The sequence below is a fragment of the Paroedura picta genome, chromosome 13, assembly GCF_049243985.1.
Source record: "Paroedura picta isolate Pp20150507F chromosome 13, Ppicta_v3.0, whole genome shotgun sequence".
Classification (NCBI taxonomy): Eukaryota; Metazoa; Chordata; class Lepidosauria; order Squamata; family Gekkonidae; genus Paroedura; species Paroedura picta.
Genome location: NC_135381.1, coordinates 5,850,183 through 5,873,349, shown reverse-complemented (window position 1 = coordinate 5,873,349; position 23,167 = coordinate 5,850,183). Strand labels below are relative to the sequence as shown.

The 23,167-nt window shown below is 45.2% G+C and overlaps 1 protein-coding gene across 5 annotated transcripts in view; it reads right to left on the bottom strand.

The window, feature by feature from the left end:
* The window catches only part of SFSWAP (splicing factor SWAP), an 86,791-nt gene that overhangs the window by 44,860 nt on the left and 18,764 nt on the right, over positions 1–23,167 (bottom strand). For 4 of the 5 annotated variants that reach the window (XM_077308479.1, XM_077308481.1, XM_077308483.1 and 1 more), the window contains 5 exons: positions 21,859–21,994; positions 5,919–6,162; positions 4,862–4,993; positions 4,360–4,453; positions 423–594 (listed from right to left, as the gene is read on the bottom strand). In XM_077308479.1, the coding sequence (XP_077164594.1) occupies positions 423–594; positions 4,360–4,453; positions 4,862–4,993; positions 5,919–6,162; positions 21,859–21,994 (778 nt within the window). The remainder of the gene's footprint in view (positions 1–422; positions 595–4,359; positions 4,454–4,861; positions 4,994–5,918; positions 6,163–21,858; positions 21,995–23,167) is intronic. The other variant, XM_077308480.1, reaches the window with a different exon arrangement.

Sequence of the window (23,167 nt, the reverse complement as noted above, 5' to 3'; positions counted from 1 at the left end):
ACAGGCCTTTATGTTGATCTGCACTTTACTGGGAAGGGGGGGGGGGAACAGGCATAAAGCTCACCGCAGAAACAGGCATTTCTTCTTTCTCAAGAAATCTTACACTTCTTTTGCCCAAAGGTGAATAACAGAAATCAGAGAACGAGTGAAATTGCAAGGGATCATTTCTCTTTTCCTTCGAGCGCTCCGATATATGTTCAGAGACTACCAAATTACTCCGTTGTATACTTTAAGACACTGGAGTCTGAAAACCCAACATTCAGCGACAGGTATCGGACCCACTGGCGTCTTTAAATAAATCAAATGGTTTGCTTCGGAGGTTTACCGCTTGTTAAGTGCAAATATCTCAAGACCAGCTAGTTACAGCCTGTTAAAACAAAAAATGCAAAGAAATCTGGATTCTCCGGAGAGCACCCACGTACCTTTAATCAATTTGCCGTCGTTGGCGATTTTGCTGGCAATGAGATCCTTCAGATTGTTCCCTTGGCCAGCGCATTCGGGATCCTCAGAGAGTGAGTCGGCAGTAAACTGAGCTTCTGCTGGCGCAGCGTTGACGGGATCGGCGGGAGCCTCCTCGGACGAAGGCATTACCAGCTTCGAGGCAAGAACACAAAGATACGCGTTGTTGTCCAACTGAAACCCAAGTGTGTGACGCTCTCAAGACAGCTGATGCTTAATGCGGCAAAGCAGGGGTCCCCAATACGGCCTCCGTGGGCACTATGGCACCCGCATGTTCTCCCCACTTGGAATCTCCCAAGAAGAATGTGGGCGTGGCTTGTGCGTTCAAATGTGAGGGGTTTCCATTGGAAGGCAAGGAAGGTTGGAAACACCTGGGCTTTCCAATGGCTCTCCAGATGTCTACGGACTACAATTCCCACAAGCCCTTGTGCCAGCCCCATCCTGGCGAGTGCTCCTGGGAACTGTAGTCCATGGACATCTGGAGAGCCACAGTTTGACCACCCAGACCAGGGGTAGTCAAACTGCGGCCCTCCAGATGTCCATGGACTACAATTCCCAGGAGCCCCTGCCAGCGAATGCTGGCAGGGGCTCCTGGGAATTGGAGTCCATGGACATCTGGAGGGCCGCAGTTTGACTACCCCTGACCCAGACTATACTGAGTTAGATGGACCTGCAGGCTGAGTTGGCATGAGGGGACTTCAAAGGGTCATGCTTTTTGCAGGATGCTTTCACTGCCAGCAACCATCTCTTTCCTGTGGGGTGGGGCCGCGATCACCTGCTGAAGATGGCTGCAATCTACTCACGGCCACACAAAAGCTCTCTAAGCTCCTGCAAGTCCGGAACTCCGAAAAAAGCTCGGTAAGTTTTCTAACGGATTACCGCCGCCTTTGGCCGCTCTTCGCAACACACGAGAAAAACCGCCTAGCTTATTGACTTGCCGCGGAACTTTAATTTTGTCTACCTGTTATTAACGAGCTCAGAGATTTTAAAGGAAGCGGCTCTGCGGAAAACAGTTGCAATGATTCAAAGGCGTCTGACGCGGCTATTTTGTCCCTGTTCCGCCGTTCCAGAGAGTCATTAAAAAGCACTGTGCTAACAGCTTCGTAATAAGAATGTACAAAGTAATTCTAATGTAAGAAATGGCTGAGTATAAAGGTTTTGTCTTTTTTTAAAAATCTGAACTCTTTAAAGCAACAATCTTAAAGTTTAGTTTCACTTATCTGCTACAGCTAATGACACCAATAAAATTTAAGGGTGTTTGTGGCACGCACTTTTAAGCATCGGTAACCCGCAGTATTAAAAGAGAGAGAGAGAGAGATTAAAACATTGGGTAATGCTAAAGCTTCAGTAATAAGAATTTATCCTCCAAGGAAAAGGGGGGCAACTAGAGTTAATTGGCTTAATTTATTCATGGAGGACAGATGTATGTCTGAGTTTGTTTAGGGAACAAGAAGTGTAAATTAAAGCTGAACGTACGATCTATGATAGAGAGGCAATGGAAGTAATCAAACAAAGAGGATACAGGACAGGGGTGGCCAAACTGTGGCTCATCAGATGTCCACGGACTACAATTACCATGAGCCCCTGCCTGCTGGTCATTGTAATCCATGGGCATCTGGAGAACCAGTTTGGCCACGCTTGCTCGAGGAAGCTGGTTCAGAATGAGTCCCTTTCCCAGGACAAAATTGTTGATTTGGACCAGAAGCAACCTTGTTATTATTGGTCATTCTCAAGGCGTTCCCCTGAGACTGACCAACCCAATAACATCTATAGGTCCCCCCTCAGACATCTCCTCCATGGCCTACACCAGCCTGACCTCTCCAAGGAGTTTTCTAAGTTCTTGTTCCTGTTATATTATTGTTGATCAAATTCACTGATATCATGTTAATTTAAACCACTGTTGGATTATTGTTGATGTCCTTTTTGACTGTGTTCTATACTTAGGTCGTTTCATGCATTACCCAATAACGCTGTATGTAAACCTCCCTGAGCTGTAATGGAGGGCGGTATAAAAATCGAATGAATGAATGAATGAATGAATGAATGAATGAATGAATGAATGAATGAATGAATAACCCTGAGGTCCCAGATGGAGGCTTCTACTAGGGATGAAAGGAAAGACCTTTTGTTTGCAAAACACTTCCTACTGAACTAAAAAAAATCTCTCCTTGTGAGTCATCCTTGAAAGGTCATGTATTTAGGGATCCCAACCCATACGTTTTTGCATCACTGTGACAGGAGGTGTCCTAACAACTTGGAAGACTCTCCTCAGGTCACCATGGGGAGAGGTTATCAATACTACCTCCTCTTACACGGATTTCCCAACACGCTCCACCCCTGGCTCCAGGGAACATTTCTTGGACTCTATGCTCAAGAACAAGAGGACTCTTATCAAGAAAAACCCGAGATCTAGTGCAGCCTTTCTGAGCCAGGGTTTCTGGAAGCCCCTGGAAGGGTCTCCCGAATGGTTGTGAGTTAATTAATTTGAAAATATACTGTAAACATTTGTTAAAACATTCACTGGGCCATACGACCACGTGTGAACATGTCGACCCACCTCCCCTCCCCAAACGGCCAATGATGGGTGTGGAGGGAGGTGGGAAGGGGAGGGCCCCTGGGTGGGCGTGAGAAGTGTCGCGAAGGAAAGGCAGGGCAACAGTACGGCTGAAGAGTTGTGGGACGGTCATAAACTTGCAAGGTAGTCCAACAGCAACCTTGAGGAGCCTAGCAAGATTATCACAATGCCTCTCACTCCTGTAACCGTCAGCCAGTATTGTCACATGGCTTGGCCGACGCATTCGGGAAGCAGGCAGACCCAAAAGCAACAGGGTGGGATGAGGGGATGCCTCTCGATTCTTCTGACTTCGGAAGAACTACACACACAACCGGCAAACAGCGGTCTCCGCTTCTGAGGGTTGTTGATCAAGATGGGGCTGCGAGAGACACTCAATGCTAATGGCACACGTGGTATCATTAAGAACATACTTCACCAATAAAATGGGGACTCTTAATGTGATTCATTGGCGAGTTTTTTCGGGAACCCTTCAGAACCTCGGATGTTTTGAGAGGCGCAGATGGAAGCCGTTGTTCTACGAGGCACGAGTGCTTCCCTTGTCGCTTCAAACTAGATTGGTGGGCAAATAAAGTGACTACGAACTACTTCACCACCACAGACTGTTACTTAAAAGAGGCTTTCAAAGACTTAAGAGGGGTAGAACATGAAACGGAGACCGTTTTAAATAAAATTAACGTGCCTTTCTTTTAAAAAGGTTGATTGATCGCCTCTGAGTAGCCCATTTTTCAAGGGGTGAAGGATTTGCGATTATGAGAGGCGCGTAGATCAGAAACGTTAGCCAGCTGCCTACAAGCAGTGATGAGATGGCTCAAGCAGAGTCGTCTGAAGCTCAATCCTTCAAAGATGGCAGATCTGTGGCTGGGTCCAAGCGAAGCACGTTTGCCCAACCTGGATGGGGCGCAACTAGCAGTGGCCCACTCTGCCCGGAACCTGGGCGTGATCCTGGATACTTCCTTCTCAATGGAAGCACAGGTCACAAGAGTAGAACGGCTAGCCTTGTACCTCCTTTGCCAAGCCAAGCTATTAGTGCCCTACTTGGCCCCAGAACACCTAGCCACAGTGATCTATGCAATAGTCATTCCCGTGAAAGTGCCCAGTCTTGTAGGGCTCTGCAAAACTCTATTAATTCTGTGTACTACATGAGAGTCACGAGCTAGTGGCCCATACCAATTGGGGGTTGGGTGCATGAAACTGCACGCTCAGAGTTTCTGAATGTCCTTTATGAGGACTGGCTTTGCGGTTCCCTAATCTCAGGCACACCTAAAACATGCACAGGACAGAGAACCAAAAGGCACACTGTCGTTTCTCGTTTTTCTGAAACGTACTTTTGAGCTGTCGCTGGCCTCTTTCTGGAGGAAGAATCTTTTCTTAAATTCATAGTAAGGATTGTATTGGTGCCACGGCTGGAGGAATTCAAACCTGTCAGAAAGGAACGAACGTGATTTGTTTGAAAAGAAAAGAAAAAAACCCAGCACAACCTGACACGGAAAACACCCACCGCCATTTAATATTCCTCCACCCCAGGCGCCAAAACGCTATTTGATGTTCTGAAATATAATAACTTATAACTAAAATGCCCAGAAGATGTATACGTTCAGAAGCGGCAGCTTCGAGATTCTTAGGCAATAGCGCTTTATCATTAACTCTGAGAAGACTCTTGAATTTTAATATGAGGAATTACAACACGTTACTTGAACAGCTCTCTTTGCTAAACAGACTGCCAATGAGAGAGAGAGAGAGGGAGAGGGAGAGGGAGAGAGGCGCAAGCTGCTCTCTTTTGCCGTGTCGTCAAATGAAATAATTAAGGAAAAAGGCCCTTGTGCTCACCTTGGATCATTCTTGGCACGAACACTGGTCTCAAATTTAATCCCGTTCCTCGCCACGTATTCGGCCAGCTTGTCAATTACAGGCTGGATGTCCGGGGGCGGGGGGATGATGGCGACCGCGGGAGGGATGGTGCTGAAAACATTGGAAATGTTGTTGTTGTTGTTATTGTTATTATTATTATTATTACATTTATTTCCTGCCACTGGTTAGGCTCGTGGCAGGTAACAGCAGTCTTAAAACCCCAGTTAAAACCCCTTAAAAGACATTAAAAATCCCCAACATGGCGGCCACAATCCCATTCCACCCCCACCTACCAAGGCAATAGAGAAAGGAAAGAGGTGATGTATGCTTCGGAACCCCCCAGGGGGGCAACATTCTACCTCGCAACCCCAGCCATGTGAAGTGTGGCCACGTGAAGTCTGGGGAGGAATTCACATTGGAGAGCTCGGTGACTAATGATCTCTTTCTTGCTGGAAAAGCCAGTTTTTGTAAGGCAGAGCTACTTGCGCCACCTTAGAAAAATCAGATGCTCAGCCTGTGAAAAGAAGCTCTACTCATCTCCATTCCAGCACCAGACCAGGACACCTTAGTTTTGGCACCAAGGTGTGAAACTTCGCAGGACGCCAGATCATGTATCACCTCATAAATGTTTAACGAATTCCATATACGGTCATAGCACCCAATAAGTATATTAAAAATTCCTTATATGCTCATATCACCCGGAGAGCTGAAGGCCCTGATGGAGCTTGTCAAAGTTCTTCAGAGCTATGTTCCTTCAGGTGTTTGGTTGAGGCTGAGAAGAAGATCTTTCCTCTTCTCCAAGTGCCAAACTGGATCAGACTCCCTGAAGATCTGGCAATCCGGGAGTGGGGTGGGGTTGGAATGGTGAGGATTGCAAGGGGGTTGGGGGCTGGGATTTTAATGTATTTTATTACGTTTTTAACCTTTTCCTGAACTGCTGCAAGCTGGCAGGTCCGGGAGTGGCGGCATAAAAATAGAATTATAAATAAATGAACGGCAACCGGGGTAGAAGTGGAGTAGGTAAAAAATACGGTACCTCACAGAAGTTGTGGCAGCTACGGCCCCGCCGCTATCCTCGGCCGCCTCTGAAGGTGGTGGCGGTGTCGTGCCCGGAGGAGGAGGCGCCGTTATCGTGGCCACTCCGGTAGTGCTGGAGACGGTCACGCCGGCCGGCAACGCGCTGTAGTAAGTGGCGACGTCGATTCCAGGGGGCGGGGGGGCAAGGCAGTACGTCCCGTCCGGCAGCATGTAGTAGCTGTAATACATGGCTGCCATGGCGGCTGTAAAACAGAAGTTTTGTGATCAAACGCTTCTGGCCGCTTGGAAGAGAGAGGAGGAGAAACGAACCACCCATCAGAATTATTTCTTTGTGCTGTGACAACGAAGAATCCGAGTGTGGCTTTCATTCCAATTTCAAAACTCGCTAATGTGTCCTTTGCTGTTCCTTGCGTGCAGAATGGGGGACAGGGCTCCTGTCAACACATTTGTGTTAAATGAGGCAGACAGGACCGGGGCCAAATAGAAATGGCACCAATGGCGAAGGAGGACGTGAAAACAACAAAAGGAATCCCGGGCGCGCCATTTTTCTTCAAAAGTTCATTCGTTTTAGTGGGCCTTTTAGGTAAATTAAAACTATGCTCGCCTCGTTATGACTGGAAAAGTGCCATAGCTTTATGGCTTCCTGTTTTAGCCAAAGGGAGCAGCACTGAGGGGCTTTCAAGCTAGCAAACTCTTTGAAAGGACTGCAACAAAAACATTAAGTTTTGTACTCCGGCGGGGCAAATCATGCTGGCTCCATCAACGGTACACAACAAAGCAAATATACAGGATTCCTTTAGATCGAGTAGTTCTAAAATTGTGCCTGTTTTGCAGCCGTTTGCTCCAGGCCCGGGGCAAATGGGTTGAAACAAACCACAATGTACTGTGTTGCCTTAACACAGCCATGGTCCTTCGGAGAGGTTTGCTCGCCATTACAGATGCTTCTATCAAGTGGCCCCAGGTAAACGTCTGGGAAACACAGAGACATTTATTGGATTCCTTTCTTGGCTTTTTGCTGCCCCCAGGATTCCCAGACACACTGTTTGAAAACGACACTGTAAAACCTCTACTCTTCTGCCCAAAAGAAAATACGTGTATTATATTTCCTCTGTTGAACGATGGAGACTGACATCTCTAGCCCTCAAGACTGAGCAGGAATTCAAACTCGGAAGACACAAGACGATTACAAGAGTGTAAAGGCAACCAAGCTGGAAAACACCACTCTCGTTGTTAAGACTTTTTTGTGAATGAATTCTAAAAGAATAATAATCGTGTTTGCAAGTGTTCCATTTTTGATCGCCATTACATGCGTTACAAAACAGCTCAGCTGTTTACAAACTCACCTTGCTGACATGAGCTAGGAAAAGTCTGCATAATTCATGTGTTCCACAAGCGCAGCCAAAGTTATGTGGGGGCTGTTACTCAACAGGCACAGGCAAGAAACGTCTGAAGTTCACAGCTGTTAATGTGCTATTCTATTAATTATACATGTATAAACCCCACGTTTCTGAAAACTCCATGCTGAATGCGCCACTGGAAACAGAAGAATTTGGCTGCCTTAATTTCAGTCTGTACAGAAGAGGGCTGGCCAAATGAGATAATCCAAACTAGAAAAATCCAACCAATTGGCTAATAAAAAAAAAATTGGGGTTTGCATAGAGCAGTAAAGAAACCTCCAAGACAAATTGAGCCTTACGGACTGTTTATATGATAAAAACCACTGAGGAAGAAAGCAAATTTGCAAACAGGCTATTGAAAAAGACATTTTTGTTTGTTTATCCGGAACCCGTTCTGGTTTATGTTTGCACAACACAGATATGAAGGCAATATTTACAGAATAAATTGGAATAATTATAAACAAAAAAAGAAACATCTTTCTATTAGCCAATTGGTTGAATTTTTCAAGTTTAATTTCAGTCTGTGGCAGCTAGCCTCCCCAAACCGGGGAGGAGAAAAGTAATACTTTGTATAATCGAAATTACTTTAAACTGAGCTGTAAGGTAAACCAATCACAGAAGGGAAACTGGTTGAAGGACAACAAGAAATCTGTGAGGGGGGAAATGTTAACTGAGGCCAAAAGGGGACTTTTCTGTGAATGAAGAGCTCAGAGATCAAACCTATCAGGAACCCTCGTTGCACGACTGAACATAGCTGGTTTGTGCATTGCCATCTTTATGAAAGTCGTTTGCAACAAGATTCACACACCAACCGTCTGCATGCCCACACATGTGCAGAGTTGTATTCTCTTGCCCCGGAGGGACAGACCAGAACCAATGGGATGGAATTAATTCGGAACAGGCTTCTTCGGGTAGGGGTGGGTTCTCCATCTTTGGAGATTTTTAAGCAGAAGCTGGGTAGCCATCTGACCGACAGGCAGATTCTGTGGAGGTTCAAGGGGGTGGCAGGTGACAGTGGATGAGCGATAGGGTTGGGAGTGCCCTGCATAGTGCAGGGGGTTGGACTCGATGACCCAGGAGGTCCCTTCCAACTCTAGGATTCTATAATTTGATAAGAGACAAGGAAGAATAGACAGAAATTTCGAACGGTAGCATCTTCCACTTCAAAACTTGTGGTAACAAAGAAGTCTGTTTTAACATCCCATTGGATTTTCATACTGGGAATGCAGCAGAGTTAATCTCTTTTACTAGGCTCTGAATACAAACGGATGATCTTAGTCTCTATGGTACTCATCCATGCTAATTCAGCACAGCCAAACCCCACGGATCCTGAGAGTTTTTAACTACTACACAAAGAACTTTGGGTCACCTTTGTTGATTTAACTATATACTTACAAAACTTGTCCCATGCTGCAGTAAACCCAAGTTCTTTTCCAAGGCCATACCCCTTCAAGATTTCAGAATGTATATTTCCAAGAAGAAGAGTTGGTTTTGTACCCCACTTTTCTCTACCTAATGGAGTCTCAAAGTGGCTTCCAATCGCCTTCCCTTCCTTTCCTCACAACAGACACCCTTGTGAGGGAGTTGAAGCTGAGAGAGCCCTGATATTTCTGCTCAGTCAGAACAGCTTTATCAGTGCTGTGATGAGCCCAAGGTCACCCAGCTGGCTGCATGTGGAGGATGAGCCGGGAACCAAACCCAGTTCGCCAGATTAGAAGTCCACACTCCTAACCACTGCACCAAGCTGGCTATTTCTCCAGCATTAAAAGCAAACCACGGAAAATTAAATATTACATGTTCAATGCTATTGATGTTATTGTTACTGTTCTTGTTGATACTGATACAGTTACTAAATTCACACTGTATATGTCTTATCGGTTTTCATGTTCCCAGTGAAAAGCCCTGAGCTTCAAGGGAGGGAGGAATAAAAATATAAAAAATAAATAGGTAAATAATGCCCTCTTTTATCCGACTTGGGTTAACCAAGTAAACATGCCAGACCAAACAAAGGCTGATTTTAAGCACTGGTTCTACCAGTACAAAGCATATATTATTTCTATAAAATTCCATTTGCTTTAGTAACAAAGGACGCCTGGTTGAAATTAACCTGAGCTAATTAGAAATCACACCCCACAGTACCAAAACGTTATGTGTGCAATTTAATGCCTTTCATTAATACCATCTGACACGTTTCTCATCACAACTATTTAATTCTCCGAACAGCTTCTTTGCTACTTTGGGTTTTTCTTCTTTATCAAAGATAATCACCAGCTCATCGCATCTCTTTAAAATGCAGGATACGGTGTCAACAAGACAGATCTGGGCACAGCCTTTTAAACAAACTGAATTCACCGGTATTGAATTATCTAGAAATTAACTTTTGTGAGATGAGCAAAAGACCAGCTTTCAGCTGTTTGACTCATGAGATGCTGGAGTTAAGAGGTGTGTGTGTGTCGGGGGGGGGGGGGGGGGATTTTTTTCCTTTGAAAGTATGCAACTCACCCTGAAAAAAAGAGGTTCTACAATTCAAGCTTTCTGGAAGACCTGACCGAGGCTGTTAGTGATTGAATATTCTGGAGGACATTAATTCATAGGGTCACCGTAAGTCACAAGTGACGTGATCACAAACACACACATTTTTATACAAGGATCTCATCATTATACAAAGATCTCAGAACAACAAATAAAGACAGTGCATATTTTAATGCTTTTAACACAAGCAAGCTTTAGGTGATAAACGTTTAAAGACAACATTGATACAGAAATACAGTTAAGACCACTCCAGTGACACCTCTGAGATACCTAATGGTGCATTCTTTAAAAACAGAATTCTCATGAGGAATATCTCTATGGCATCCCTAACCCTGTGGGCAAAATACTGAAAAAAATAAGCAAATATAAATAATAGATAAATGGACACAGGGCGCCATGAAGATTGTGCAAATGCACAACTTAGAATCGGAGAATCCTAGAGTTGGAAGGAGCCATCCAGGCCATCTAGTCCAACCCCCTCCTCAGTGCAAGATCAGCCTCAAGCATCCAGGAGAAGGATCTGTCCAGCTGCTGCTTGAAGACCGCCAGTGAAGGGGAGCTCCCCACCTCCTTAGGCAGTCAATTCCACTGCTGAACTGCTCTGTCTGTGAAATTCCCCCCCCCCCCAATATCTAGCCATACCATTTTATACATAGCTTAAACCCATCATCGTAGGTCAATTTTCAGCTGCCAACAGGAACCGTTCCCTGCCCTCCTCCAAGTGACAACCTTTCAAATCCTTCAAGAGAGCCATCCTGTCCCCTCTCAACCTCCTCTTCTCCAGGCTGAACATTCCCAAGTCCCTCAGCCTCTCCTCACAGGCTTTGGTCCCCAGGTCCCAGTTGGTACCTTTTAAATGGTTATGGGAAGGAAAACAACACATTTTAATTTATAACTATAATAAAATATTAACTAAACTTAATTTTCTGGGTTGGTTTTAATAACAACACGGCAATTATGAAGCCTAATCTAATGAAAGGTAATGAAAGCATTTCCAAAGCAAGGTTGCTTAGTGGGGGATCAGGGATAAATTCAGCAATTTCCTTCCTCAAGAAAAAAACGGTTCCCATCTCTAGGCACAGACTTCAATTATGCTTTTCACAGGTGGGGAGATTTCCAGACTTCTGATTATAACTGGGGGGAAATCTGAGCTGTAGCAATCTAAGGTTTGTTTTCTGCGCTGTGCTGTGAAATTTGACAGCATGCAGGAACCCGAAATATTTTCAAGTTCCAGATTTTAAGCAATCTGTCCTTAGGTATATACCATCTTGCTTAGATTGAGTACAGAATATATTTTCATATTAGCACAGTAGATAAAGCGTTCGATGTTTTTAATTCTGCAACCAGAATAAACTCTGCAAACTGGACACATCTAAACTGTTTCTGAAAGTAATCTACTATTTATAATTGCCACACACACATACGCACACACAAAACTTTATGAAGCACCCCTATGGCTTCCAGTATTTCAAGCAGACATTTCTCTTTAAAACATTCCTGTGAATTCACAAGGCTTACACAGCCTTGGCCGCAATTAATACTATTTTCAAGGGCGAAAAATCATCCAGTGATCCCTGTAGGGAGCAAAATTGCTGGAACAAGATGCCTTTTATTTTATGCTTAAAATTCTGAGATCTAAGATTCTTGTAAAAAAATACCCTACTCCAAACAGCCATTTGCTTTCCATTTTAAAATGCTGTAGTTCTAAACCTTTCCTGGTGTTAAAATTACCCAACCGCCCTGGCTTGGTCAAATTTACATTTACGTTTTTGCCCTTCTGTTATTTTTAGAGCTCTCCTAATTGCCTCTTCAAAACCGAACAAAATGCAGATTTTTGAGCTCCTTTCTACAAGTGTCTTTTATAGACGTCTTAGAGATTGTTTTTATCTTTCTGAAGTATAGTCAAGTGAAGAGATGCTACAAAAAGTTAAGATGCGGTAAATTATACAGATTGCTAGTTCATTGTCTTCTGTTATTGAGTGCTGTTTTTTCTTCCAAACACATTTGAAATTCCTGCTGCAATCTGATGTTCTTTATGCATTGGGGTGGGGGGGGGGGGGAAGGAAGAAATAGAAACCTCCCTCCCCTTCTTATTCTATCTCCTGGTGTCTCCCCCTCCTAATACCCTGCACTTGCCCAACTGCCATTCCTTTACCCCCATCCACCTGATCAACGATCCTGCTCCCTGGAGGACCTCCAGATTAGCAGAAATGTAGACTGTAGCCCTGTGTCCCCCCCCCCCCTCTTGCGTTGGCTCCCAAATTCAGTCAAATGGAATTCTGGTGCTGGAGAAGACTCTTGCGAGTCCCTTGGACTGCAAGACGAACAAACCGGTCAGTCCTAGAGGAGATCAGCCCTGACTGCTTCTTAGAAGGCCAGATCCTGAAGGTGAAACTCAAAATACTCCATCCATCCATCCATATTTTTATATTTATTTAAATATTTAAATTATTTATATTTATTTAGGTTATATTAGAGCCTAATGCTGGCAGCGATTGAGGGCAAAAGAAGGGGATGACAGAGAATGAGGCGGCTGGATGGAGTCACAGAAGCAAGCAGTTGGTGTGACCTTAAATGGACTCCAGGGAATGGTAGAGGACAGGAAGGCCTGGAGGATCACTGTCCATGGGGTCGAGATGGGCTGGACACAACTTCGCACCTAACAATAACAACAACAACAACCTGACCATATGGGGTCAGGTTGAATTGCCCCCCCCCAGACTCAATGATGGGCCTGAGGGGGGTGGACCCCGGGTGGGCATGTACACAGCTCTGCTTCCCAAGCATATTCTGCACAATCACACCACTTAGGGGTTTTTTCTTGAAGCCTGAAGAATGTTTCAGGAGTTCCTCAGGGATCAAAAAGTCGAGAAAGGCTGGCATCGCCACTCTTTTCACTGGATGGCCATGGTGCAAATCTATAAACAAGCCACCATCCTTAAGAACAGTTGCTTCCACCTGGCTTCTTATTCCAAGGTAAATGAACCGCTACTGGCGGAAGCAGGGAAGTGGCAAGGGAGAAAACACAGACGGCTGGGGCCATGCAAATAATCTGAGACATGAACGCAGTCGAGGACAATCGCTGCAGAGACGTTTGCCAAGTGACCGTTTTATCAAGTGATAACAACTTCCTCAAGTGGTATAATGTACACGCGGGCATCTAATTAGCAGGAAAAAGGTCAATCTTTCCTGGCTGGGACTAGCAGGCTGTTTGCCAGCGCTACAACCTACAATGGAGAAGCTGCAGAGACGACAATAACCAGCAGGAGCTCAAGGAAATGTAAAAATTAAAGGACAGGCCTGCCCACTCAATCTCCTAGGGTAGCCAACCCATTAAAAGAGAAGGACCCTGTCAGCCCATTAATGTCCTGTAGTCATAGTACAGACAGTGGCCATTTAGGGGAGGGGCTGTGGCTCAGCGGAAGTGCATCTGGTGGCATGCAGAAGGCCACAGGTTCCGTCCCTGGCATCTCCAGTTAAAGGATCTGATCGCAGGAGACATGAGATCCTGGAGAGCTGAGCAGACAATATGGGCTTTGATGGAGCGAGGGTCTGATTCATGCATGTGTTCAATCAAGGACAAAAGAGAAAATAAGCAAGCTGAGGGGGCGGGCTGCAAGTTGGGCTTAGGAACTAAAAGCACATTAATAATGGGCAGACACTTTCAGAGGTCTTTCTTCCCTTAGGAGAGATGGAAACGGGCCTCTTTACAGGCTGAAGGCCACCTGCCTGGTAACAGTCATTGACCCATTTGCATCAAGAGTATTCGGCGTAGCGGGGACCTCAGTGAACGGTTTTGGAATGGCAGGCACAGCTCTTCAAGGCGGCTTTGGGGTTATTTCATCAGTTATAACCAGTTTGCACACATTTCAATAAGTAGCCTATGAATTCTGTGTTGGGAATGCATCAGTTTGACCACAGGTCTGCCAGCAACTTTTAAGGTGCCTTTGGGCAGTTGGCACCAGCCTTCCACTGCTGTGTCGGAAGCTGCGTTCTAAGGGTGGGTGAGAAGTTCGCTTTTCAAAATCATTTTCAATTTAATTCCGATGCATTTGTTTAGACCAGCCTTTTTCAACCTTTTGCCCGTAGAGGAGCCCCTGAAATAATCTTTTAGACTTCGAGGAGAACCGGAAATGATGTCAGCTGACCACACCCCTGGAAGTGACATCACTCTCTGCACCCTTAGCCCTCCCTTTTGCTTCCTCCCCCTGCCTTTATGACTACTATGCTGGCCTTTGCCTCGTGCAGGCCAGAAAGAAGAGGAGGAGCTCAGAAGACAGCTTGGAGTCCCACCATACCACCACACCACTTAAGAGCTCCCACAGAACCAGGGGTCCATGGACTCATGGTTGGGAATTCCTGGTTTAGTTACTTCCATACTTTCAATTTCAACAGTCCGGAGAGCCCAAGGCAGGGGAGATATAATTAACAAAGCACAGTAATGTTAGTTTAATTAATACACGTAGTTTAAAATGTCACCAGGAACTAGAACCCATTCAATGCCCCATAAACTCTATTAAATAATTCTCAGAGCCTTGCAGTAAGGCCTCCAGGCTAAAGGCCGCAGCCCCTCCTGAGAGACTATTCCAGAATGGCAGGCCAGAAACAGAAAAAAAAAGTCCGGGCCACCACAATCCATAATCTTGAGAGGAAGGGGACTATTACGGGGCCCTGTGTTCTTGTAACTCTCTTTTTAAAAAGCGTAAAAAGAATTTGTTTCTGCCATCAAACTCAATTCATTGCACTCTAGAAAATACGCTCAAAGCCAGCTTTCCCAAGTAACAAACAAACAAACAAACAAAAACATTGAGGGAAAAGCTACTTGACTTCCCATGTGAACATTACAAATATGATTCAATGGGAATCACACTGTGCTTATTTGGGGAGCAAATCCTGAACATGTTCATCCCGTGAAAAAAAAACACATCTTTTCTCAATCAGCTCCTGACAGAGCTATCAGTGTTCCGCAGGGCCTGTAAGATGGAGCTTTTCCGCCAGGAGTTTGATTGAGGCTGGGCTAGAAAGATCGTGTCCCTCCCTCTGTAGCCCCTTAGGCCAGATACCACCAGTGAGCATCCTCTGGGGCAACGGTGACTGACTGTAGCGGGGTGGAAGAGATGGCATGGGGGATGCGGTAGATGGCTGTAGTAGTTTTTTCACCGCCAATATTGGTTATGTACTGGGATTTTATGTGGCTTTAGTATTTTTATGTAAATCACCGCGAGCCGGCCAGGCTGAGAGTCAATAAATATAAATATAGTAATACTCATAATAATTAAGAAGGCACGAGATCCTATTTGCATGTTTAATTTATCCTCCAATGCTGAGTGAATTAGATTAGTTTAATCTTAAGGGGGTGGAGAGAGAGAGAGAGACAGAGAGATGCGGACTGAATTATGCAACAAGAGTCCTGACAGGGTTCAGCCAAGGAAGCGGTTATCAACCAAGGAGGAATTTAGCTATATGGGAAAGTTCAGCTCCAGACTTTTATCTTGTTTCATGCAGGTTCTCTCAAAAATCAATGCATATGTCACCTGAGGAAGCTTTGGAAGAGCTTGTCGGTATTGTAAGCAAAACTGGCATCACCTGTAGAATTCGGCAGTTTGGGAACTTAAGCAAAAGTCCTTTAAAAATATATTCTGCTCCTTATAATCACAGCATAACTCTTGGAAGCGTGGGGGAGAAGGAGGTGGAAAGTGAATATGCGAAAGCCAGAAAAGGAACAGAGTTTCCATCCCAAGAGACTTCAATGGTCTCTCTCCAATAACCGCTCAACCAGTCCAAACAGGCTAACTTCCATGTCATTCCCAGAATTCCAATGTCTTAAAGCCCCAGAATTTCACTAGCCCATACAAATGTTTCACAACCCAGTCAGTTTTAAATGCCCTTTCTCACAGAGTGGCATAATGATCTACATCAGGGGTAGTCAACCTGTGGTCCTCCAGATGTTCATGGACTACAATTCCCATGAGCCCCTGCCAGCAAATGCTGGCAGAGGCTCATGGGAATTGTAGTCCATTAACATCTGGAAGACCACAGGTTGACTACCCCTGATCTACATGTTGTACGGCAAGGTTACATCTTTCCCAAGCTGTCTATCAACGCCATTTACCCATTCTTCAGGCATTTTATAAACAGTGTAAGGTATTAGCATAACTACAAAAATTAGGTTTAGGCAAAATTACAGATGAATAAATTATTAAAGGCAGCTATTTGGCGATTAGCATTATGACCTTCGTTCCTCCGTCTTTTAACTCATTTGAATAATTAATGTGCAATAAACGACCGTGCCACTTTTCGGTTTCGGTCTGGTATTACAGAAATGGGAGAAATAACAGTTTCCCAATAGTTGAACATTCCTTTTGAGAAAACCATAAAGGCCAAAATAACCCAAAACAAAGACAAGAAACTGGCCACGATCCTCTATTATCTCAAATCAAGTAACTCTACATTGGAAAAGAGGACAAAGAACGCAGTGAAAGGACACTTTTCCCTTGAAAGCCAAACTGTTGACTCGAAATAAAATAAAAACCGTCCATGAATACATTAATCACTGGTCAATTCTAATCTTTAAACATGGACCTTATGGTCTATTATTTACAAACTATATATATCTAACTATATCCCAAACCACCTTTGTATGTTTCATACACCAAGTGCTTGAGCATATCTACCCTGCGTAGAGCTAAGTGTTCTCTCCTCCAAGTTCCCCCATTAGTTTAGGGCCAAAGCACTACCCTAAACAATATCCAATCAACACCCAAGCCTCCCCCTTTGTGGGAAAGCTGATATTCTAAGCCCTGGGAGTTCACACAAAACTGAACAAACTGTGTTCAACACAAGAGAAAATGGGACTTCAAAAGCCCAGGACTAAATTATAAATAAGCATTTACAACTTCACCAAAAATTGAATAAGCCTTTTACTTTAGCAGCGCTGTTGAAGCTCAACCTCGAAATGTAAAGCTCATGCAAAGGGGGCTGGCCGGACGACACCAGTTCTGTGGCTGCCATTTATATTGGAAAGGTCGGGTTGCTTTCTGCATATAGGAATCTACGTGGAAGCGCTTTAAGGCCCTGTATATTCCCTCCTGGTTCTACTTGACCAACTGGTGTCACAAAAACAAAACAAGATAACAACAAGCCTTTAATAGCATATAAAAGTAAAATATAAGAAGGGAAAGTGCAAAAGATTCCGCTGCTAGTGAGAACAAAGGCAAAGATCATGCTTTAGACATAATACATTCACGATTCCTCATGGCAAGATATATATAAAAACTTTGCAACTGGTTCAATTATATCAGGGTTCTGGGATGTCAAAAGAAACTTGAGTCTTTCGTTCATCCGAATGCAGTTCTCTTTTACACGGCAGTGAGTTAAGAAATTTAGCTCGGATCGAAGAATAAAATGGACAGTGGAAGAAAACGTGTGTGATTGATTCTATACAGCAGGGGTAGTCACAACCTGTGGTCCTCCAGATGTCCATGGACTACAATTCCCATGAGCCCCTGCCAGCTGGCAGGGGCTCATGGGAATTGTAGTCCATGGACATCTGGAGGACCACACATTGGCTACCCCTGCTATACAGCATTGTCCACATGGGCACAACCTAGCGGAATACGGGATCTGTTGAAATCTCCCATATAAAAACAGCAGAAGGACAAAAACAAAACAAAGTGCTTCAAAGGAGGGATAAACAAGCTCTTCTCGTGTCTTGGGACTTGTATCTTAATTTCCTGTTGGGGCTATATCTGACGCTAGCGCTAGTGGCCAACATGTATCATGGAAAGCACAGTTTGCAGTATGTGGTGGCTGAAGCTACCTTACACAGAAGTCACCCCAACATATGCAGGGACACGGGACGGAGGACCAGCAATTACCGCCACAAGAAATTCTCTCCCATGCTCCCTATAATAGAAATAAATAGTGCCCGTCCTGTTCTCCTTGACGCCAATGAGAATTTTACCGTTCACTGAAAATAGCAGTGATTTTGTAAATGGTCTAGAGATGCTGCCCGATGCTTTAAAAAAAATGAAAAAAAGGAGAAGACAAGGAGGATGTTTTTCACTCAAACTGATCCCCCGCCCCATTTGTCTTGAAACATCAGCTGCAAGCATTTCCTCAATTGATTTATCAATTTCCCAAGGTTATCTTGCCCTGCTGTAGCTTTGGCAAGCTTGCCTGGGAGTATTATCTACCCAAATGTTATGCCGCTACTCCCAATGAATCTCGGAGTATGCAAAACTAATTTATAGTAGCACCACTGGAAATGTCAGATTTGGGAAGATGGGGAGGGGGTTTGAGAAAGATGCAGCACTTTTGTGCTTTAAAAACCACTTGTTAAATGCCTTTAGAAACTTACAGAGGTGAACAAATTACCTGAAAAGATAATGCTGGTTGGGAAGGTTGGAGGTCTTGAAAGGCCACCCTTGTTCCTGCTTTTGATGGAGTGTAGCTGATCCTCGGTTAAAAGCCCCAGGGAAACACTGGCTCCAACTTCTCCTTCTGGAGGCGCAAGATGAAGGCAGCTCCAAAAATAACTTTCTAGCAGCTCAGCCCAGCCCAGCCCAGCCCAGCCAACGGACTCTTATGTCAGAATCCAGGGAATTCTGTCATATTGATTGTGATTGATTGTTAGAGCTGCTTGATATTGCCAGGCCTGTGATGCTTCCCAGCCCGTTTCTGCTTTGCACCTCAAGGCTGAATTCCTTATTGTGTAGTTTATGCCTTTCGGTTCTCACACCAAAGCTTCATTGAGCTCTCTTCCCCCCACTGACTCCCTGGGCTTTGTACTTAGATTGTAGGATTGAAACCCGAGTCATCACCTTCCCAAGGGAGGGAAGGGAAAGGAATGTTCTTGTGTTTTATATAGGCAAACCCTTGTGTGTAACTTCAGTTCTACCTAGGGTTTTGTTCGATGGCTACACTTCTGAATAAAGAGACTTTCTGAAATAGAAGTTTACTTGTCTGAAGTTGAGCACTCTGACACCTTACCTAGAAATCTGGTCACCTGGATCGATAGTAACATTGAGCCTAAGGTAAAGGTATCCGTGTGCAAGCACCGAGTCATGTCTGACCCTTGGGGTCACGCCCTCTAGCGTTTTCTTGGCAGACTCAATATGGGGTGGTTTGCCAGTGCCTTCCCCAGTCATTACCCAAGCTGGGCACTCATTTTACCAACCTCGGAAGGATGGAAGGCTGAGTCAACCTTGAGTCGGCTGCTGGGATTGAACTCCCAGCGTCATGGGCAGAGCTTCAGACTGCATGTCTGCTGCCTTACCAACCCTGTGCCACAAGAGGCTTAACTGAGCCTAGACTACCAACATCATTCAGACTTACTTGGGTATAGCTTACTATGGGTAAGTTCTTATTATACAATTTATGCACTGCTTAATGCAGCCTTTCTCAAGAGCGATATAAACGCATTAATTATGATTCCCCCCTCCCAAATTTTAATAAAAATCCTGATATGGCATTAAATTTGCTCTGAGAACTCAAAGAGCAGTTCGCTATGCAGCATGGGGAAATATCATTCAAGAAACAAAATTCCTACGTTCTCTTGGACTACTGGGCTTTGCTGAATGGCTCCTTATGCTTGCTGCCATGACCCAAAAGCGACCAATGATGAACTAGCCGGAATGGGTCTGGGTGTGCAGAACAGCAGTTTGCTCTCAGTGCCTCTATGCAGTCTGGGTACATCCCACAGGTTCCTTGCAGCTGACCTTGAGCAGCGCTTTAAAGATGCCTGTGAATGCAGTCACGGGCCTTAGCGATAATATGAATGCCGTTCAACCAAAGCACAGGATTGTTACAGCCACTGGTTATTTCTGTATGGACTACATAATTAGGAGAAGCAGCGTATCTGCTGAGTGTGCAATCTTGGGATCATCTGCGTGGAAGTCGTCCCAGATCTGCCGTGCTAAAACATTTCGGGCAACTGCAGCTATTGTGATGAAGCATTAAAAAAAAAAAAAAAACTTTTGGGGTCAAGTTGCCAGCATTTTACAAAACAAAACACCCCAACTCTCAATTGCCGACATCTTGAGGGAACTATTAAGGCCCCAAAGAGGTGCACCTGGCTCCGGCCTGGTAAAATGAGCTGCCGAATGAGACCCAGGTCTTTACGAAACTTCCAAAGTTCCTGTTAATCAGCGCTCTCCCATCAACTGTAACTGAACTGTTAACGTGATGACTGTAACCCCACAGGCTTCCGGATGCAGGTAGCTCCATGGTGTGCCTGATGGGCCTATCTGAGGGGGCCCTGGAAGTAGCTGTTGTTGCTTCAATTGGCCTTAACCAAATGCCTGGTGGAAGAGCCCTATTCTGCAGATCCTGTCTACTTACGGGCACAGAAGGCAATGACCAAAGCATATCATGCGTCTATTTGATTAAGCAAATCCTACATTCACATACGCACTGCACCAGCGGGGGGGGGGGTGTTGTTGGAAAAACTGTGCCATGTGGGATACACCCAACACACCACACCCTGCAGAATTGGGCAGCACATGGCATTGATGTGCTACTAACATATGAGCATTGACATCGCCCAGGATGGTGGCCTGGGTAAGAGTGGCAGCTCCTAATCTGGTGACCCAAGTTTCATCCAGCCATTCTTCCTTGTGCAGCTAGTTGGTGACCTTGGGCTAGTCGCAGTCCTGGTAAGTGCTGTTCTCACAGAGCGGTAATGTCAGAGTTCCCTCAGCCCCACCTCCCTCACTGGGTGTCTGCTGTGGGGAGAGGAAAACGAAGGTGACTGTAAGCTGCTTTGAGACTCCTTTAAATAGTGAAAAGCAGAGTATAAAAACTGACTCTTCTTCTCCTTAAAGGTATCCCCTGTGCAAGCACCGAGTCATGTCTGACCCTTGGGGTGACACCCTCTAGCGTTTTCATGGCAGACTCAATATGGGGTGGTTTGCCATTGCCTTCCCCAGTCATTATCGTTTACCTCCCAGCAGCGAGCTGGGTACTCCTTTTACCGACCTCGGGAGGATGGAAGGCTTAGTCAACCCTGAGCCGGCTGCTGGGATTGAACTCCCAGCCTCATGGGCAGACAGCTTCAGACAGCATTTCTGCCGCTTACCATTGCGCCAAAAGAAGCTCCTTCTTCTCCTTAGGGAAGGATTAAGGATGAATCTGGTTGCTCAGTGCAATGCACGCTTCAGCTGATGTGGATGAAGAAATGCTACACCACTCCCCCCCCACACATCTGTTTCCTTAGCTTTGAATGATTGGTACGTAGAGAAGTACATAGAGAAAGCAGCGTTTAACGGGATAGGATCAAACTGCAAGGCAGCCGCCTGTCTATAAACCAAGCAAATGCTTATCCCTGAACCGAGAGTCCCTCTAATTTCGATCCACAAAACCCCAACGATCCAGATATCAAAACAATTTTTGAAAAGTGGTCCCTTAGCTAACCCTTGCGGGCAGCTCCAAATGGAAAACCAGATCAAGACAGACACTTGGAACAGTCCGAGCTGGTAATACTTTTCAGGCCACTAAGCCCCTCTGAAATAAGCCCCTGACTTCATCAAATGCTATACGGGACGTTGTGTATTTCACTGACCGCAGCATTAACTGTGCTCGTCTTCGGGGTCTGCAAAAATGAGTGTCCGCTTTATTACAGATCAAACACTTGCGCAGCTTTGAACCTTGCCGAAAGACATACCCAAGGCAAGCTTAAAAAAAAATTAATACATAAGGTACTGGGATATTTGATCTTACTAGCACTAGGTACTCAGGACCCTGATGAAAACCAAAAGAAGCCTTTGAAATGCAGCGTTGGTGAAGGACATGAAGATAAAAATTTCACTTTCTTTCCCCCAATTTTAACCAGCCCCACCAACTGCTTGATTAAATGCGTAAGGAAAAGCTGCCAAGCTAACAAACCGAACAAACCAGAGAAGAGGACCGCCGATTAAATGATATTTAGTGATTTTTCCCCACCACCTCTCCTAGCTCCCATTAATAAAATAGCTTTGCGTGTGCTTAATCCGGTAATCGCAATGTACTTACGATCGGACGGATATTCTACTTGCGATGGCTGAACAGCCGTTCCCTCCGCTGGCTGCGGAGCGGCCAAGTTATTATCGGCTTGAGCCTTGCGAACAAGCACGGCCAGCGGGTGGTCAGGGTCTACCACCTTTAGAGGCTGAGGGGGCAAGAGACATGAGATTTTCAGAACCGATTTCTCAAAACCTCGGCAATCCAAAACAAATGCAGGAGCGTTTAACTTGATATGGTTGCCTCTGACTTCAGAGAGAGGACCCTGAACTGGAAAATAATCTTCAAGACAGGTGACTTTCTACATTAACAGAGGATTTTAAATAACTGGCATTTGAATTCCATGCAGTCCACTGTAGGAGGCATAGAATTATAGAGTTGGAAGGGGCCATACAGACCATCTAGTCCATCCCCCTACTCAATGCGGGATCGGACTAACGCATCCATCTTAAGTATCGTCCGGCTGCTGCTTAAAGACTGCCAGTGAAGGCAGAGGTGGCTCACTGCCTCCTCAGGCAGATTACGAATCAAGTCTATATGACAAACAGGAAGGTTGTAAACTGATTCCCTGACTGAACAGAAATCTGCATTGAGCTGGTGGGGTACAGTGTTGTTCTGAGGTTAGGAAGGTCCAGGTTCAAATCCTCGCTCGGCCATGAAGGCCACTGTGAGAAACCTCAGCAAACTCTCTGCTGTGTTAATCTCTCAAAGTTAGCAGGAGGATAAATTAGATGAGGGGGACAATCACTTACGCTGCCTTAGAGCAGGGGGAGTCAACCTGTGGTCCTCCAGATGTCCATGAACTACAATTCCCACGAGCCCCCCCTGGCAGCAAACAATGGCAGGGGCTCATGGGAATTGTAGTCCATGGACATCTGGAAGACCACAGGTTGACTACCTCTGCCTTAGAGGAGGAATAAAAACATAATAGATCCCAGAAAAAGCATAATTGTAGGATTAATCCCTTTTGTAGTATCTTCACGCCACCTACACTTCAACAAAACATCAAAATTCAAGCTACACGACCTTCAAGTTTACCGGCGCTTGAGTTTCGAAAGCCATCTGTGATACGGTATTAGCGCTTGTCATTCAAAACAAACCAACGAGTTTAGAGAATCCCATCGGCATGCACAGCTTTACAACAGCTTCGTATCACAGCGACTGAGATGATCTGCCATTAACATGGAAGGCTCCCGCTACAAGTGAGTGCTTCGGCCTGGTTTGGCCGCCTCGGCAATCACCGAAATCCGAGTCAGCCAGTGCTGAGTCAGCCTCCGCGGTGCAGAGGGTCAGTGTCCGTGTGCCGTCACATGCAGGTGAA